The sequence below is a fragment of the Podarcis tiliguerta genome (genome assembly GCF_965153285.1).
Source record: "Podarcis tiliguerta genome assembly, chromosome: 13".
Taxonomy (NCBI): domain Eukaryota; kingdom Metazoa; phylum Chordata; class Lepidosauria; order Squamata; family Lacertidae; genus Podarcis; species Podarcis tiliguerta.
Window position 1 is genome coordinate 19857306 of NC_139546.1, and position 18805 is coordinate 19876110.

General features: G+C 45.8%; 1 protein-coding gene across 6 annotated transcripts in view; it reads left to right on the forward strand.

Moving 5' to 3' along the window:
* SPOP (speckle type BTB/POZ protein) overlaps positions 1-14693 on the forward strand; it is a 49870-nt gene extending 35177 nt beyond the window's left edge. For all 6 annotated transcript variants that reach the window (XM_083408424.1, XM_083408428.1, XM_083408426.1 and 3 more), the window contains 8 exons: positions 11-132; positions 2753-2904; positions 3045-3172; positions 7019-7196; positions 8695-8750; positions 9835-9957; positions 12085-12227; positions 13313-14693. In XM_083408424.1, coding sequence (XP_083264550.1) covers positions 11-132; positions 2753-2904; positions 3045-3172; positions 7019-7196; positions 8695-8750; positions 9835-9957; positions 12085-12227; positions 13313-13457 — 1047 coding nt within the window. In that variant the 3' untranslated portion in view covers positions 13458-14693. The remainder of the gene's footprint in view (positions 1-10; positions 133-2752; positions 2905-3044; positions 3173-7018; positions 7197-8694; positions 8751-9834; positions 9958-12084; positions 12228-13312) is intronic.
* The last annotated feature ends 4112 nt before the right edge of the window (positions 14694-18805 follow it).

Below are 18805 nucleotides of genomic sequence, written 5' to 3' on the forward strand. Positions count from 1 at the left end.
CCCCCTTAAGATCAAAGTGGTCAAATTTTCCTACATGTGGACCATCAACAACTTCAGCTTTTGCCGGGAGGAAATGGGAGAGGTCATCAAAAGTTCAACATTTTCATCAGGAGCGAATGATAAATTGAAGTGGTAAGGATCATTATACAGTGCACAATGGGGACCAGCAACGAACACGGCATTTGGTAGCTTGTGGTGCTTAGAATTGGGTTCAAAACCCCTACTTAGCTGCACACTCACTGGGAGGCCTTGGGGAGGTTGCTAATGCTTAGCCTCAATCCTGCCTTCTGTAAAATGGCACAATAATGACTTGACTCGTGGGGTTGTCTTCAGAATGACTGAGGCAATGAACTGCCCTGACCTTCAGGGGAAAGGAGAAACGATATACAAACATGCTTCATATCAATATCCCTGTGGTTTACTTGTGACTCTTAATACCATCCATCCATATTGAAAATGCAGCTAAGACCAAGGTGTTAGAAAAGATGCAAGTGGGTAATACCTTCTTAACAGGAATTAGCAAACTATATGGAGCAATCCACGGGACACAGAGCCTAGGACTTGCCAATCAGAAGGTCAGCAGTACGAATCCCGTGACTGGGTGAGCTCCCGTTGCTCGGTCCCTGCTCCTGCCAACCTAGCAGTTCGAAAGCACATCAAAGTGCAAGTAGATAAATAGGTACCGCTCCGGCGGGAAGGTAAATGGCGTTCCCGTGCGCTGCTCTGGTTCACGAGAAGTGGCGTAGTCATGCTGGCCACATGACCCGGAAGCTGTACGCCGGCTCCCTCGGCCAATAAAGCGAGATTAGCACTCCAACCCCAGAGTTGGTCACGAGTGGACCTAATGGTCAGGGGTCCCTTTACCTTTACCTTTATGGAGCAATCCGCGAAAATAATTGTAAATAATAATCTCTCCGATAACTGTAAAATAATGAAAGGCACTAGACAAGGCTGCCCATTATCCCCGCTGTTGTTTATATTGATGCTGGAAGTAATGTTACAGGGTATAAGAAAGAACGGGGAAGTGAAAGAAATTTCGGTGGGACAACAATCCTATAAACTAAAGGCTTTTGCTGATGATGTAACAGTAGAACAGCCACTTGAAAGGGTTCCTAAGGCATTAGAGGATATAAGAAAGTTTGGGAAGGTGGCGGGCCTTAAAATAAATGCAGAAAAAACTAAGATATTAGTAAAAACATGGGTGACCATTCAAAAAAAGAACTGGAAATGGTGAGTGGATTAAGAATATGTATAAAGGTGAAGTACTTAGGGATATGGCTGGCTGTGAGGAATCTCAACTTATTTTAAGATTATTACGTAAAGGTGTGGAAGGAGATTAAAAAAGAGTTGGAAATATGGGGGAGAATGAAACTTTCCCTAGTGGGTAGAATATTAGCCATTACAATGAATGCTTATATTACCTATAACGTTTTTATTTCAGTCCCTCCCTGTGGTCAACAATTTACACTGCTTCAAAGAACAGCAAAAAGATATCACTAGATTTTTCTGGCAGGGGAAGAAACCAAGAATTAAGCATAAAATTTTGATAGGTAGTAAAGAAAGAGGAGGCTTCACTCTGCCAGATTTACAATTATATTATGAGGCAGCGTGTCTTTGTTGGCTAAAGGAATGGATTGTATTGAAAAACACCCACCAATTGCATTTGGAAGGTCATGATCTCAAATTCGGCTGGCATACATGTCTATGGTATGGGAAAGCTAAAATACATAAATGTTTTTCAAACCATGTGGTTAGAAAGAAGGTATATAGAGTTTGGGAGAAGTATGAGAACTTGCTGGAAAGGAAGACACCTTTGTGGTTATCACCAATAGCAGCAATTGTTTAGAAGAGAATGAATATGGATAGACAAGACGACATAAAGAGACTTATTGGATTTTTTAGAAAGGGAACCTAGACTCAAGACTATGGAGGAAATAAGTATAGTAGCCAGGTAACAGACTGGTTACAATATTATCAATTAAATGAGTGATTCAAAATGGATAAGAAAAACAGATTTTCAGACCAAAGCTCGCAATTTGAAAGAGTTTTATTAGAAAATAATCAAAAGTTATTATCTAGAATGTATAATTATTATATATATGTATAAGATGTTATTGGTAAGATATGAATGAGGGAAATGTTGATTTCAATGTAAATGTGGTTCTGGAAACTGTAATAATGAAAAAATATTTTTAAAAATTATTTTTTTAAAAATGAAAATGTAGCTAAGAAATCTGCAAGGGGCCAAAATGTGTTGTCTAACAGATTGCAGCAAGGCATGACCATGCCATCTAAGCCACAGGCACACCACAAGATCAATATCTCCAGATGGCTCAAGCAAGTGAGCCAAGCCATACTTGTAATCCATGGGCACTGGCCAGTTTAAACTGGGACCCGTACAAGATAAATCCAACCTAGTGAGGAATCCAAAGGAAGAGCACTTGGGTGCATCTCCATCCTATTTAATATCTAGTTCTGGTTGTCCTTGCTCCTCCAGAAGAAAGCCAAGGATGTGGGAGCACGAATCCCATGCAAGGGAGAGAAAAAAAGTCCAAACAACTCTTTTCCTCTTTTGGGATCTCTGTGGAGTAACCGCAAGCATCGCCTTATCAGAGGTTGTGCCTCCCTTGTCCCCTACATTGCATTTGCTTTTGTGCACCCAGTGCAAGCAGATCTGTGTGTGGAAACTTGTTTCTGCCAGCAGGTTTAAGACCATATCGAGAAGATGAAGATTATCTTTCTGCTTCTGCAGGTGTTTGCGCGTGAATCCAAAGGGCTTGGACGAAGAGAGTAAAGATTACCTTTCGCTCTACCTGCTACTGGTCAGCTGTCCAAAGAGCGAAGTCCGAGCCAAATTCAAGTTCTCCATCCTGAACGCAAAAGGAGAAGAAACGAAAGCAATGGGTACGCAGAGTTGGTGGCCGGTTCCTTGCGCTTCAGTTGCCGTTTAAACACAGGCAGCGAGAGCGAATGAGAGCCCTGCTTGTGTGTCTCTTGGCTTTCCTTTTTCAAAAAAGAGCCCCCACTTGTTTATATATTTCCAGAGAGTCAGCGAGCCTACCGGTTTGTGCAAGGCAAAGACTGGGGATTCAAGAAGTTTATTAGAAGAGATTTTCTCTTGGATGAGGCCAACGGACTCCTCCCAGATGACAAGCTCACTCTCTTCTGTGAGGTAAGGAGGGGAAAACGACGTGAAACCTTTTCTTTCATTTGGAAGAAAACCGCAGAAGGGCTGCAAAGACGTTTCTCAGCTCCCATCGCATGTCCAATCCCTTTGTCCATCACTCCTTCTGAACTGAGCACAGTAGTTGGAGTCAAATGGTGACCCTGAGTGTTTTGTTTGGGAGAGGGGCCTTTTGTAACCCCCTCCGTAAGGTGTGGCTTGGCTCGCTTGCTTGAGTTGTCTGGAGCTATTTCTCTGCAAGCACCTTTTCTCGCTTGTGGCATGCTGTCATGTGAATTATGTGGATTAACCTGTGGAGGGGGAGGATGAGGAAGCAGATGTGTGACTAGAAATGTATAGTTCCATAAATCCGGGGGGAGGGGGAATACTACCTTTTTTTGCCTTTATGAAATTTATAAAACAGTTTTGTACAACTTTATTCAGAAGACCCACTCTTGTTTAGTGGAGCTTACTCCCCCGTAAGCATGCATAGGATTGCAGCCTCAAAAACTATCAGTGCGTTAAAGTGAAATCTAAAACATGTTTTCTCGTAAGTAAACCCCATTCAGTGAACCTTGGCTCCTGGATTGCAGTGTTGGTTTTGTAGATGCCCAAAGGGCAGTAGATGCCAGGGTATTAGTTTCTAGTATCTCCACACTAGATCAAAATTTCCCAGAAGAAAGGAAGTAGCAATTTACAATGGTACCTTGTTTGCCGAACGGCTTGGCTCCCGAACAGTGCAAAAGTAAGTGTTCCAGCTTGCAAACATTTTTTGGAAGCCGAACGTCTGACGCGGCTTCCGATTGAGTGCAGAAAGCTCCTGCAGCCAATCAGAAGCCGCACCTTGGTTTTCGAACGGACTCCCGGAACAGATTAAGTTTGACAACCAAGGTACCACTGTACAAGAAAACAGAGGCCCCAAATGGTCCTCTGATGAAGAGGGCAGCACCTCTAGGAGTCGAAATGCATCTTGGGTTTGAGTGTCACATACGTACACTTTTGCCATGTTCTTTAGGTAGCCTTAACCTCAGAACCTTCATGTTTCACATTTTGAGTGAGTAAAAAATCTTGCCTTAAAAAGCATTTGACTCGTGCCAAAAGAGAAAGCAACTTTTGATGGAGTATTGTCAGTGATCTCCAACATTTTCAGTTTTTCTGTAGGATAGATTGGGGGTGGGGGGGGGAGGGTCCTGGTAGAGCACAGTAGAGAAAATCATGTTTCTTCCAGGCCTTTGCATCGCTGTGTGTGGGGCTTCTTCGTCAGTAGACAAGGCCTGTTCCCCGCACAGCATGGGATTCATTCTTGGAAAGTATCAGGCTTTTGTCAGAGAAAAAAGCTTTTGGATCTGGCAAGCCAGAAGTTATGCATAGAAATGAAAACTTGTGCTAGTTTTTGCTGATGCCAGGAGGTTTTCCTGCCATTTAGTGCCATATGCTCAGCGAATTTCCCCCCGTTTCTTGCCACAGGTGCTTACAGCTGTGTTTCTGTTTGGCAGGAATGCCATTTTTGTGTGTGTGTGTGTGTGTGTGTGTGTGTGTGTGTTTGTGTTTTCCCCTCTGCTGAGGCTCTCTAAGGATTTGATAACATTTGGTGAGCTGGGAGACTGTTACCAGGGTTTTTATTTAAAACTTGGAATACTGCTGAGGAAGAGGGTTTGTCTGTCTTAAAAAAATAAAAAATCGCTTTAGTTCTGCCGGGTCTTCCGTCTGTCAACCTGCAGCAACATAGGCTGCAAGTTTGGCCTGATCACATGAGATACTGGTACACCTGCTCTTGCACAGCCCCTGTTTTGCTGGCTAGTACCTGTGGAGCTGCCAGTTAGCTTACATTGAGATCCTTGCAGCATCCGTTTCCAGTTTGAAGTGGCTGCTTTCTCAAAGAGGCAGGCACCCGATTCTTCGTTTTCCATGTTTGCACTGCAGGATTCAGAGCAACATTCTCAGGATCTCGGTTTTTGTTCAGTAAAAAAACAGGGTTTGTTTTAATTTTAATGACTTCAGAGGTACCAGACACAATCCACCCAACATCTCACAACATTTAAGTCCTGCTAATTGTGATGGGTGAGATTTTAAAGCGCATGCGTAACTTCCATTGAAATCACTGATTCTTGAACAGTTCACTTTGGCATTGTTTATAAGGATAAGTAACATTTCAAACATTCAACATTTCCTTTGGGACGTGGGTGGCGCTGTGGGTTAAACCACAGAGCCTAGGACTTGCCGATCAGAAGGTCGGCTGTTCGAATCCCCGCAACGGGGTGAGCTCCCGTTGCTCGGTCCCTGCTCCTGCCAACCTAGCAGTTCGAAAGCACGTCAAAGTGCAAGTAGATAAATAGGTACCGCTCTGACGGGAAGGTAAACGGCGTTTCCTTGCACTGCTCTGGTTCGCCAGAAGCGGCTTAGTCATGCTGGCCACATGACCTGGAAGCCGTACGCCGGCTCCCTCGGCCAATAAAGCGAGATGAGCGCCGCAACCCCAGTCGGTCACGACTGGACCTAAATGGTCAGGGGTCCCTTTACCTTTACCTTTAACATTTCAAAAGCAGTAGTTTCAGAGGTGGGGATTCAGAGCAGGCTTGCAAATTGTAGTTTTTTTTATTTTATTTGAAATTTTGCTGCCTGTCTCCCATTGGAAAGCAGCGTCAGAGTGGGGCACACATTTTAAATGTGGGTATTGTCATCCAACAGGGATGATAACAAACCTCCAATTGGTGCTGGAGTTTTGGGCTGTGAAAATTTTCAGCATGCCCTCAAGGCCCTGTAAGGCAGGGATGGGGAAGCTACTACTATTTCTGGCTGTTGGCCACGCCAACTGCAACTGATGAGAGTTGGGAGCCTGTCAACAACATCAGTTTCCCCTTCTTTCCCCTAATGGCCATGTGCTTGGAAGTCTTTTAAAATGGGCAATATGCTCATTCCTGGAGGATAAGTCACATCAGAGGCAACCAGTCATGATAGTCATATGGTACCTCCATGCTCCAGGGATATTCTTATATCACTTAATTTTAATTTTAATTTTTTAAATCACCTCCGAAATAGCTTATAACTCCAGGTGAGGAAGTTTGTGAACCTCTGAACTAGTTAACTTGAGCCTTCATTTTTGAAAGACCTGGAGCTTGGGTTGTGCTCAAGGTTAGGGACTGATAAAACAGATGCAGGTGCGGTCAGGAAGGAATCTGGCTAGTGACTCTGGCTGAATCGAAATGACTTCATACAGTGGTAATCTGCTGCAGAATGTCTGTAATTGCTTGGGAAGCTGGCCTGTGACACTCTGCCAAGCGGTGACGTTTATTTTACTACACCTCCATATACCTGACATGAAATCAGGAGGAACAAGGAGGTTCAGGAAGAGCGTACAGAAGACTGGGCTCCCTGGTGTTGGTCTGTACCCCATTGTAGGTTGCCATATAGTAAGTGTTCATTGGTATTCATCTGTAGAGAGGTTTGTGTCGCTTGTGGCCTGATAGCTTTGTCTTCTGGAGCCATGTGGAGCTCGGCAGATTTGTTTTCTTTGACATCTCTGCTCCTTGCTTGCGGCACATAGTGCCTTGGACCAATCTGTAGAAATGGATGGCCCTGCCTTGTATCCCAAAGGAGAGAACTTAGATGAACTTCTGATTCCATCAAAATCTGTGGGAATCCTTAGGCAGCCGTGCCGGTATGTGGGTGGGAGCAGAGTTTATTTTCAGTGCATTGCTGTTTTTGTCTTAAACACCCCTAACCAAGAGCATCTGTGGGGTTTTGTTTCCCTCCACCCTACCCCACTGACCCTCTGTGCTCCTCCCCACTTTTTTTTTAAAGTTCACTGTGTTGCTGCTGCTGCTGCTTTTGTTAACCCCCTGTACTTCCTTGCAGGTGAGTGTAGTACAGGACTCTGTCAATATCTCCGGCCAGAACTCCATGAACATGGTGAAGGTACCTGAATGCCGCTTGGCTGATGAGTTGGGAGGCCTCTGGGAAAACTCTCGCTTCACAGACTGCTGCCTGTGTGTGGCAGGCCAGGAGTTCCAGGCTCACAAAGCCATATTAGCAGGTCGGTATCGACATGGGCGCGAGGCTTAGCAGGATGGCGGATGGACTGATCAGGGACAAGCCGACTGCCTTGATGAGTGTTTTGGAGGTTGCTTCCCTTCTTTTCCAGAAAGGGGCTCCAAATAGCGGGTCCTATAAGATGGGAACAATTGTTTTGACCGGGGAATGAGGGGCAATGGGAATGTATCATATCGAAACCTCAGCTTTAAAAACCCATTTAATGCTATTGGGAGGGCGGGGAAGGTGCAAATTGTAAAAACCGCTTTGCCAGAGGTCTTCTAGGACTTATATCAGGCATGTCCAACTCCCAAGAGGACTGTGATCTACTCCCACTATAAAAAAAACTGGCAGTGATCTACGCATTAGATTAGATTGACCAAAGTTGTTGAACTTTTTTGGGGGAAGCCAAAGTTGTTGGACATGCCTGCTGTATATAATGCAGTTCCGTGGGAGCCCAGGAAACACCATTCAGCTTTCTTTTTTCCCTTTAGAAAGGCAAGTTTCTGTGTCTTACGACTGCAGAGATATACAGTCTTACCTTGGTTCTCAAACAGAATGCATTCTGGGAGTCCGTTCGGCTCCCAGAACTGTTCGAAGACCAAAGCGCGGCATCCTGCTGCCAATCAGAAGCCGTTGAAGCCACGCCGGATGTTCGGCTTCCAAAAATTGTTTGAAAACCGGAACGCTCACTTCTGGTTTTTCATTGTTCGGGAGCCAAAACATACAAGTTCCAAGGTGTTCGACAACTAAGGTATGACTGTACTTGAAAGTGTGTGGCAATTCCTGCTGGAATCCCAGACGGATTACTCAATGCGATTTCCTAGTAGTTTAGGAGTCTGCTCTCCTGTGTTCCCCCCTCAGCTAGGCCCCTGCATAGATTTTTCACTTTCGTGCGGCTAGCAAAACTGGAATGAATTGTGACAAGCTTGTAAAATTTGTTCAACTTGCATAATTCATGCGTGTTGCAGAACCTAGCTTTTCTCGGAGCAGAAAGATGTCTGCCTGGGAGCAGAACGTTTTTTGTCTCTCTTATTAAGCAGAGGGTGCACACGGCCCCGTATATATTCTGCTCCAAGCCGGTTTAACCACCACGGCTCCCTGGAGGAAAACCCTCTGAACTGTAGTGGGAGGGAATGGAGCCGAGAATGTCTGTGAGTGGTCTGCACCTTCACAAAACTGCAATTTTCAGAGCTGCTCTTGGGTGGGGGGGTGGGCTGGGCTGATGGAAAAGCTAGTTTTAAGCTGGTCTCCTTTCTCTAGTGTGCATATGCCCTTAGGAAGACATTTGATAACATTTCTCTCATGATCGTTTTATTTATTTTTTACGCCCTGTTATATTGGTACCTTTATTTGCAGGTACTGATTGCATGTGTCAGTTCCTCTCTGGAGAGGAAGGTTATCTCTTCACATAGTTTTAATTGCATTTTGTGGTGTTCTTTTCCCTCCTCCCCAATCTCTCTCTCTCTCTTGTGTTCCCCACCCCACCCCTCTGGCCGCAGCACGTTCTCCGGTTTTCAGCGCTATGTTTGAACATGAAATGGAAGAGAGTAAAAAGGTAAGTGGGCAGAGCGGCTTTCTGGTCGTGAGGAAGAGCCATTTGCTGATCTGCAGACTGGGAGAGATAATTCAGGAGCCGGAACAACTCTTGGTTCCCCCAGCAAGTAGCTGACAAATACTGCAGACTTTTGACCTCCACTTGCAAAGGTCTTGCTCAGCACAGAGGCTCAAAGCAGAAATAAAATACATTGCTGTCATGTGTCCAGGTTGGCAAGGCCTCTTGCTATGGGAAGGAATGCTAGAGAGCTGACACTGTGAACTGTATTTTAGCTAGATAGGTCTTGACCGGAGGAATGACTGGGGAACAAGCGCTGCCAATGGAAACAAAAACCATGTCGGGGGAATACCTTTATTAGGCCAACCAAAATATCACACAATATAACGTGCAAGCTTGCGAGTTCTCCAGAAACCTTCATCAATCTTGCGGCATTTTGCTGGACCTAATAAAGGTATTGCCCTAATATGTATTTTGGCATTTACCCTACAGTGAAAAGAATTCACTGTAGGGTGGACATTTGCCTTCCAGTTTTTTATATTTCAGGGAGCCAGAGCTCGAGCCCTGGGTGCAAGTCCAAGGCTTGTTCAGTTGAGAAGCTTCCTACCTGATGCCTTTCGTTCCAAGATACACTGTCCCCACCATTCCTCCCTTGCAGCCTTGTTGTGAAATTAAGCTTTGAGAGATGGGCATATTGTAAGCCACCAGGAACCTTCAAGACAGGCCAGAAAAGAAATTTGGAAAGCACCGTAGGAGGAGTTAATACTCCTGTGCTGCCATTACAAGTTGTGATGGCATTTATGTAACAGTAAATGCTGGCTTCTTGCTGCTGCCTGAGACAGTGGAAAAGCGAAGCTTTAAGGAAAAGTCTCACCATGTTCTCTTCTGTAGTTGGAAGAGGCAAAGGAGACTGGAATGTTTCTGTTCCTCCTGCATCTTCTTCCCCAAATATTTACGTGTTCTCTCCAAATAGTTCCATTCCCCCCCCCCCCCCGGAAAAAGAGAGATCTGGGGGTGGAGACCCAACAGTTGGGTCTGTTGCCTGAGTGTCAGAAGAGTAACCCTAATTCCCCCCTCTCCGGTGCAGAATCGAGTTGAAATCAACGATGTAGAACCTGAAGTTTTTAAAGAAATGATGTGCTTCATTTACACGGGAAAGGCACCTAACCTCGACAAAATGGCTGACGATTTGCTTGCAGCTGCTGATAAGGTACACAGGATGCTTGGCTGGCTGGCTGTTGACTTTTTTTTTCCTCTTACAAAAAGGGAGAGGGGGACCAGCACAGAAACCATGGCTTCAACATCATTGTGTTTAGACTTGATACCTAGGCCTTTGGTTTTGTGGTTTTTTAAAAACCAAAGGAGTTTTCGTCTCCTGGAGACGAAATTGTGGGGGACTTGCTGGCATGAACATGCTGTTGGTGTCTTACCAGATTCACTCCAGGGTCTTTGGACACTGTTAAAGAGATTTCCTTGGTCCACCCAGCCTATTTTGTAAGCTGTGGTTGGCTGTATACTTGAGGCGGGCCACATCCCACTGCTGTCAAGAGGCCCAGGGCCTGGTCAGCCACGAGGCATTGCTAACCCATCTCCTCCTAGTAGTCTGTCCCATCCTCAAGGTGTTCACCTGCGAGAGGAGAAGCAGGGCCAGTAGAGACGAACTCTTGCTTCCCGATCTTTGCAGGAATGCACTGAAAGATGAACAGTCTGCTGTAGAAGCTTCTAGGATGAGACAGCAATCTTTAGGTACACCCCTCATTGCGCAGAGAGAGGGGTGCCCTGCTCTGTTGAGAGCAGTGTGTGCCCTTCTTGTACACTGCCATTTACATAAATCCCTATCACCCCCTGGACCAGATTAAAAGGGATGTGATGTCCGTCTGTGAAATGCGACTTCACTGCCTCAGGGAAAAAGCCTCAGAGCCAGCCTCTCACAACTCCAGGAGTATGGGGGTGCCTGCAAGTTAAGGATGCTATGCTGATGCTTCGAGGTCACATCTTACACCACTGAATTGTGAGGTTTTGTGCTGTTCCTTACCTGTGTGTGGCAGGTTGGGGCAAAAGGGCAGAGGTGAAGAAGCTGGGCTTCTCCGAATTGGAATTTCCAATACTTGGTTCAAGTCGTTAATAGAATAGCAGTGAAAAGCCCCTGCCGTATGTATGCAGGGAAGAAAAGCAGCATGGGGAATTTAGGATGGACTATCGCAGTTTTAATTGGGGGGTATAGAAATTTGTGCCCCCTTCACAAAATCAAAATATACTACCATGCAGCAGCAGATGCCAAATGAGTCTTGCACACTTGCCCAGCAGAAGCCCATATTGGCCTCTGGGGATGGTTTAGTGGCAAGTTAATTTTCAGCCTTGCCTAGCAACAGCAGTTGTCCAGCCCATTGATCAGACAGTAAGGTTTGGGGGGGTCTTTAATTGTGACTTTTTATATAGCTCTTCCCCACCCCCTAATCCTTCCAGGGTGTCTGTATAAGAACAGAAAGCAAAACCTTTTATGGCAGCACATGAAGCCTCTTAATATTTGCCCGAGAGGCTTGGGAACAGCTTGTTCTGTCTTCCTCCAGTCTCTTGGGGAAAATACGTAATTATACTATAAACAAAACACAGTGCATATCCTAAACCCTGGAGACCTGCCATTGGGCTCTTGGGTGAAGATGCGATTAGAGAGTTAGGCTTTGTCTTTCAGAAGTGTTTATTGAGGAGGATGGGAAAGGATGTTGTTGTACCTAAAGATCCAGACTCCATTGACCTTTCATCCAGCTGCTTGGGCTTAATATGTTCTCTTTGGCCAGCCCTCCCAAGCTCTGCAAGCAGAATTAAGTTATGCAGATTGCCTACTACAATTTTGCATAATTCTGCTTCTCCACTTAGGTTTGGCACTCATTATGTGTGTTTTTGGCAAAAGAACTTAAGACATCTCTTCATTTTTTCCCTCCCCAGCCAGAAGGCTTCAGACTTTGGTGAGATATGCTGACAATTGCCCAGAATATGCATCTCTCTTCCTCTTGAATATTGTGCTTCCAAACATTACTACTGAATAATTGAAAAAAAAAATACAGTAAATACACTTTGCATGTATCAGTGCTATGCTATAGTTACAGAAGCACTGCGCAAGACTTGGAACATTTGCTTCAACAAGGAGAAGACTGCTAGCACAGAACTTTATAGGTTTAAAGGAAGTGGGGCACCACACCTACAAAAGCCATTCAAAATAGCAGTGCTAAAACCCACCTGTAGGGAGTTTTGCCACCACAACGCAGCCTCTTTTGGGTCTTCCTCTTTCAGGGCAACCTCATTTCAGTACCTCTCTGTACTCTTTTTTTCTTTTAAGTATGCTTTGGAGCGCTTGAAGGTGATGTGCGAGGATGCTCTGTGCAGCAACCTGTCCGTAGAAAATGCAGCGGAGATCCTCATCTTGGCTGATCTACACAGCGCTGACCAGTTAAAAACTCAGGCGGTTGACTTCATCAACTAGTAAGCAGGTTTTATCCTTTCTCCCCCTCCCCTCAGAATGTGGGGAAATTGACAAGTAAGAACCCTAGAGAACAAAGCCCCATTGCACCTCTTTGTGTTCAAGCACTCTCATAACCAGCTAAAATTGGTGCACCAAAAACAAAAAATTATTACACTTCCTCTGTTTTGGTTTCTCTTGCTGGCGCATCTGCAGGTTCTTTTTTATCAAACATAATTTCTTCCCTTTTTGCCCTTGCGCTGGAGAATCAAGTAGTGGCTGTTGCATACTCCTTCTGCGAGGAATGTGGAAGGCACTTTTCCAAAAGGGCACTCTGCCCCACTGTTTTCTGCCAAGGGGGACAGTGGTAGCTCCATTCATATTCTTTCTCCCTTAAGCATCCCAAGAGAAACAAACAAGGAGCCTCGAAAGCAAATCCTGTAAGAGAAGAGAAGACAGGTGTGTTCTGCAGTGGACAACCAGTGCAAAATACCCTCTCTCTTTCTCTTTCTTGGATGAATTGGATGTTTCTTTTAGAGCTGATTGAGTTCTTAAAGATGTCACACCCGTTGCGTCTGAATGGGGAGTTGCTAAATGCAAAACCAGCACCTCTGATTTGGGGTGCAAGTGGGGGAGGGGGGAAATAGCCTCTGAAGCAGCCTCGATTCTTTCAGGCTAGGGGTCAGCAAACTTTTTCAGCAGGGGGCCAGTCCATTGTCCCTCAGACCTTGTGGGGGGGCCAGACTATATTGGGGGGGGGGAATGAACACATTCCTATGCCCCACAAATAACCCAGAGATGCATTTTAAATAAAAGGACACATTCTACTCACATGAATCCCAGACCGTCCATGGGCCAGATTTAGAAGGCGATTGGGCCCCAGGCCTTAGTTTGCCTACCCATGTTTCAGGCCAAGGTAGTGTCATCTTGCTTAAATTGCACCGCAGAGTATCTACAGCAGATGATAAGGCATTTATACAAGACATAAAAGCAGCTGCTGAAACCCTAAAGTGGAAGTATTGATAGCTTGAGAACTTCCCCTTCCTTCTGTGTGTTTTGCCTGTCATTGTCAACTGGTAACCTTGGCTCCTTTGTTGTTTGTTTCCAGCCATGCTTCCGACGTCATGGAGACTTCAGGATGGAAGTCGATGGTCGTGTCTCACCCCCATTTGGTGGCCGAGGCGTATCGCTCGTTGGCCTCTGCGCAGTGCCCTTTTCTGGGACCCCCACGCAAGCGGCTGAAGCAATCCTAAGGCCGGACCCCATCGCACAACCCTGTGTGTGTATGTGTGGCTTTTTAAACAAAGAAAAAACATGGAAGTAGCAACAGAAGCAAGTTGCTTTTCCAAACCTTGACCACCAGGTAGACGATGCAACCTGTGGAGCTTTTAACTCTGTTGTGGGGGTGGGTGGGTGGGGGAAGAGACTGCTTTGAGGCGTGCAGACTTTTAAAACGAAACAAAAAATCAGCAGCAAATAAACTTTGGGGCGAATGGGGAGGGGTGGACTTTGGGTTAAAGGGGACTGTTCAACCTAATATATCCCTGTTGCTGCAATGTCTGTGTGTTTCCCTTTTGACTTGGCCAAGTCAAGAACTTAAGGAGTTGGCCGGGTGCTGGCCTGAGACAACAGATCCCAACAGTGCTAAATGGAATTTAAGGCGAGAGGAAAAGGGACGACGTTATGGCCTCCGCATCCGACAGCACAGAACAAGAAGTCGGGCATGATCAGAGCGAGGAGGACGCTCTCTTTTGTTCCGGAAATGACAACGGGGTATGCGGGGGTGGGGTGGGGAATGATTCTGCCTTGATGAGATGAAGCCCACTCACGGGAGCATCCATGGGATTTGTATCGGGACTTTTGGGAGAGGGAGAGACTCCCGGCCGCCGTGAAATCCCTCCATCCGCCTTCCAGCCATGAGGCGACGACGGTCTCTCTCGGTAGCACTTGTGTACATGGATGGCAAAAGCGAGCCCCTCTCACAAACTGGCAACTTTTAAAAAGTGACGAGGGGGCTGGGGTGAGGATACGCTCCCTGGACGACTTGGATAGGACGGAGACAGCCATGACCGGCTTTCAGGAACTGTTGGTGATGCTCTGGACTTGGAATTGGCTGTCCAAGAACAATGGTTACCTGTTTAGATATTGTGGGAATTTTTGTTCTTTTGGTATCTCTCTCCCCCTGTTTTAGTTTACTTCCTCTGAGCTCCTGTGATTTCTTCACATCCTTTTCTGTTTTCGTTCTGTTTTTTAAAGAAATTTTATCGTTCATGAACACTGTGTCAAAGGTTTCTTGTCCTGCGTTGCAAAAATGATTCTTATCGAGTGTTTGTACCCAATCCGCTGGTTTGTAGAAGATTCTGGTCCTTCTCCGTTCTAAGCCAGTTTCCTTTTACAGGCAAGAAGTTCCAAAATAACTGGTAAAGCGTTTCTTTTTTTCACCCCCTTTCCTTTTCTTTTTGAAAATATAATTACTCTTTTGTACTGTGTGTTGTTCTTTCTTGTCTTTATGGCTTTCTTTCACTTTTTTATATAAAAAAAGAGAAAGACCTTTCCCCTCAAGTTCATATTTGGTTTATGTGTCTGCTTTATTTACGCTGATGTTATTTGCAGTCCAGGAACTGGAGCAGCTGCCACCAAGATACTTTGGTTTCCTATTTCAGTAAGAGCTAGTTCTGGGAGCCGACCTTTCCCACCAACGCTCCTGGACTTAGCAGAGGAGATCAGTGCTCCTGATTGGCTTGTCCCTCTTCAGTTTTGCATAAAGTGATTGGACCATTCAGAGGTGTATCTAGGCTCCCTTGCATCCATGGCAAGGAGATGTATTGGCACCTTTGAAGCCATGGGCAAGAATCTCAAAAGTTTACTTTTATTTGCCTTTTGCGCTGTGCCAATGACTTCCTCCATGGCCATCGGGGTCGGGTCTGCTCTGTTCCACCTCCTCTCCTCCGTCAGTTGGTCCGTCTGTCTCCTTCCTTCCCGCTTTCCTTCCTTTTTCCTTGGAAAAGCGACCTGGGGAGCACATGGATGGCCAGAGTGGAGACAGGAGATTTTTGCGTCCCCCTCCCTGGGCCTGCACCGTTGGCAGGGTCCAACCCGGCCAACCCTTCAGTACACCCCCTGGGACCAAGAATCAGCCTCTTCCAATCCCCTCACTTTGCCTAAAGCAGCAAGCTTTAGGGTGGTAGGTGTGCTCACAACCATCTTCAGCTCCGAGCTTGAGGAGAAGTTCCCGGAAACAGCGGCACAGTATGACCAATATCTCAATATGAATTATTTGGATAACAGCCGCATTCGTCTCAATTTGCCATTTGAATAAGTGGAAGAATATAAGTTTGGACGGGATGGAAAAGATGATGATGAATGAACTTGGTGGGTGGGTCACCCCAACCCCAAAGTTTTATGTTGCAGGGAATCCCTGATACCTGCAGAGCATTCTCGTCTTCTCCATTCTTTCACCACCAGCGGCAATTTTTAGTTTTTCTTCTCTCACTGATAGTCAGCGTTCGACAGCTACCACAAATGTTTGTTCCTCATAGGGCTGTTTCATGTTTTGAAGATGGGTTGTGCTTTCCTGAACCTTGGAGTTTGGATACCTTTTGGCTCTGATTTTAGTAGCAATCACTTGTGGTGGAGATCGCTCTCTATGGAAGATTCCCCTGTAAATAGGTCCCCACGTTCTCAGTTAAGGTGAGTTGAGAGGAGAACCTAAGAGTTATACAAGTTCTGAAGCTGTTCTCTTAGTGTTCAGGCTGTGCAGCGTGCCTGCTGTCAAATCCAATAAGCTATTTCTGGGGTTATACTATTTTAGGGGCCTCCACTGTGACTCTAGAGCAGAATATCAGGGTCACGTTCAGAGTGTTTCACACCCTAGTTTCTGTATTCGGGCCCCTTGTGAATAGGTTTTCTGCTACTCACTTTCTATAGATGGGGAGCAGAGGCCAGGGGCTTGCTTTTTGAAATGTATATTTGGTGTCTTGCCATTTCCCTGAGGAATTTTGCTGTCAGACGGCGGTCAGTAATATTATACATATAATATTGTGCCAAGTTTGGTACAAATTCAAGGCAAGTCCACGGCAACAGCTTTACAGTCTTAACAAAACAAGGCACAGTGGAGAGAGGGGGGAAAGGAATAAGTTGAAACAGGAAATTCAAAAGTGTCATGAACATAAACGAGATTTCTTGCTGATTTCCAGACATACTGGTTGCTTCTAGGAGGGAAAAAGGTAGGTTTTGAGAAAGGTCTTGGGGAAAGGAGAGTATGCCACCAGGACATGAGATGAGGAAAGAGGAAAATCCCAAACGATAAAAACAAGCAAGATGGAAAAGGGAGGCAAATGAGCAAGAGAAGTAGAAACTAACAAGTAGAACAGTTATCAGAAGAACGGAGAGACCAAGCTGGAGAATTTAAAAAAGATTAGAGGAGAAAAGGAGAGGAGAAGAAGGAATAGGTAATTAGATGTAAGAAGCCGCAACTTGTTTTGGGTGTGGGCGGAACAGCTGGCAGCCGATGCAAAGAACTGTAAATTGGGAGTAAGGTTATCATAACTGAGTGGGACAGTATAATTGGGAACGATTTGGGCTGCTGCCTCTGTTCTCTCTCAGCCTCTTCCCTTCACCATCTCCAGTACACGGATAATACTGACTCACCCTGCAGGGTTGGTGGTAAGGGTTACTGAGCTAATAATGTAATACAGTGGTACCTCGGGTTAAGTACCGTATTTTTTGCTCTATAAGACTCACTTTTTCCCTCCTAAAAAGTAAGGGGAAATGTGTGTGCATCTTATGGAGTGAATGCAGGCTGCGCAGCTATCCCAGAAGCCACAACAGCAAGAGGGATTGCTGCTTTCACTGCACAGCAATCCCTCTTGCTGTTCTGGCTTTTGAGATTCAGAATAATTTTTTTCTTGTTTTCCTCCTCCAAAAAATAGGTGCGTCTTGTGGTCTGGTGCGTCTTAATAGAGCGAAAAATACGGTACTTAATTCGTTCTGGAGGTCCGTTCTTAACCTGAAACTGTTCTTAACCTGAAGCACCACTTTAGCTAATGGGGCCTCCTGCTGCCGCCGGAGCACTATTTCTGTTCTCATCCTGAAGCAAAGTTCTTAACCTGAGGTACTATTTCTGGGTTAGCGGAGTCTGTAACCTGAAGCGTCTGTAACCTGAAGAGTGTAACCCGAGTTACCACTATTATTATTATTATTATTGTTTGTATACCACACTTCACCCGTAGATCTCAGGGCAGTTCACAGCATAAAGGGCCAAATGCAGTCCCAGAGAACTCTTGCCAGGCCATAACTCCCTCCTCAGCCACACCCCTCACTAGTCCTGCTTTGCCTCTCCTTGAATGTTTCCCCCTGGCTGGCCTGCATCCTTGAGTTTTGCTGATGCCTTTTTATACGTGGAACATTTTGCACAGTTGAAAAGCACAGTAAAAAAAATGCTAGCAACATGATGTTGTGCTATGCTGCCTTGCAAGAGAAGTTAAAGGAGAGTTGCATGCGAGGACTTTTAAAATGCTCCTGGATGAAGCAATGACGATAGCCCTGAAGCAGCCCTGACAGTTCACAACCAGGTAGTCTACAGCCAAGGTAACTTTTTAATCCAGGCTGCATTTGCCAGTGGGAATACAGCACACTCTAGCTTCTCTCTGAGCACACGTTGTTATTAGAATTGTAGCCTGACTTTCCTCCAGGGATGTCAAGGTGATGTTCAGGGCTTTGAACCTGGGTCTTGCCATTCCTAGTCTTGGCACGCGAACCCGTACCCTATGCTGAGACCAGCAGCCTGTTCCCCTGCTTGGAAAAAGAGTATTAGGCAGATACTTGGCAGGTAGGTCTATGAATAGCTTTTAGATGTCGATCACTAAAAAATGGAAACCTCATGGCCTCTGCTCACCAGATTCTGGTCCACGTCTTCTAAGACATATCGGGGAACCATTGGTGGCCCACGTGTTACTGAACTACAACTCCCATCAACCCCAGCGAGCAAGGCCAGTGTTGAGGGATGATGGGAGTTGTAGTTCAGCAGCACCGGGAAGGCCACAAGTTTCCCACACCGGTTCCAGAGGCAAAGTGAAACTTCACTTTGACCCACCACAGTCATTATTAAGCAGTCGGCCAAAAAGACATGGCAGTGTGTCCTTTTGCAAACTGGTTCTCTTCCCGCTTCACCCTCCTCCTGCCTCTTCTTAATGCATCGCTGGTGTGAGTGCGAGACACCTAGATACAGTCTGAAACAGCATTTCAAGTGTTTTCTGATAGCAGGGAGGTTTTCTCGTGTCGGATCGCGTCGCATCTCTGTCTCTAGGTACGAGCAAGAAAGCTGGCTGATTTTTTTCCAAGGGAAGGAGCCGTGTTGTTTACTGAAAGGTTCGCTGCTACATGACAAAGTCTTCATCCCCATTGGGTTTGCAGGAGCAGCTATAACTGCTCAGGGAGTCTCTCGCCTCGGCTTCCAGCTGCAAGATGCAAAGCACACTTGCAACAAGTTAAACGGGCCTTGACATCACCAGCCTTGCCTTTTCTTCAGGGAGGTGCTTGACTGGAAAGCCAGGCTGGTTTTGGCAATCGCCTTCCCCGGGGAGCCAGAGACACACAGGCA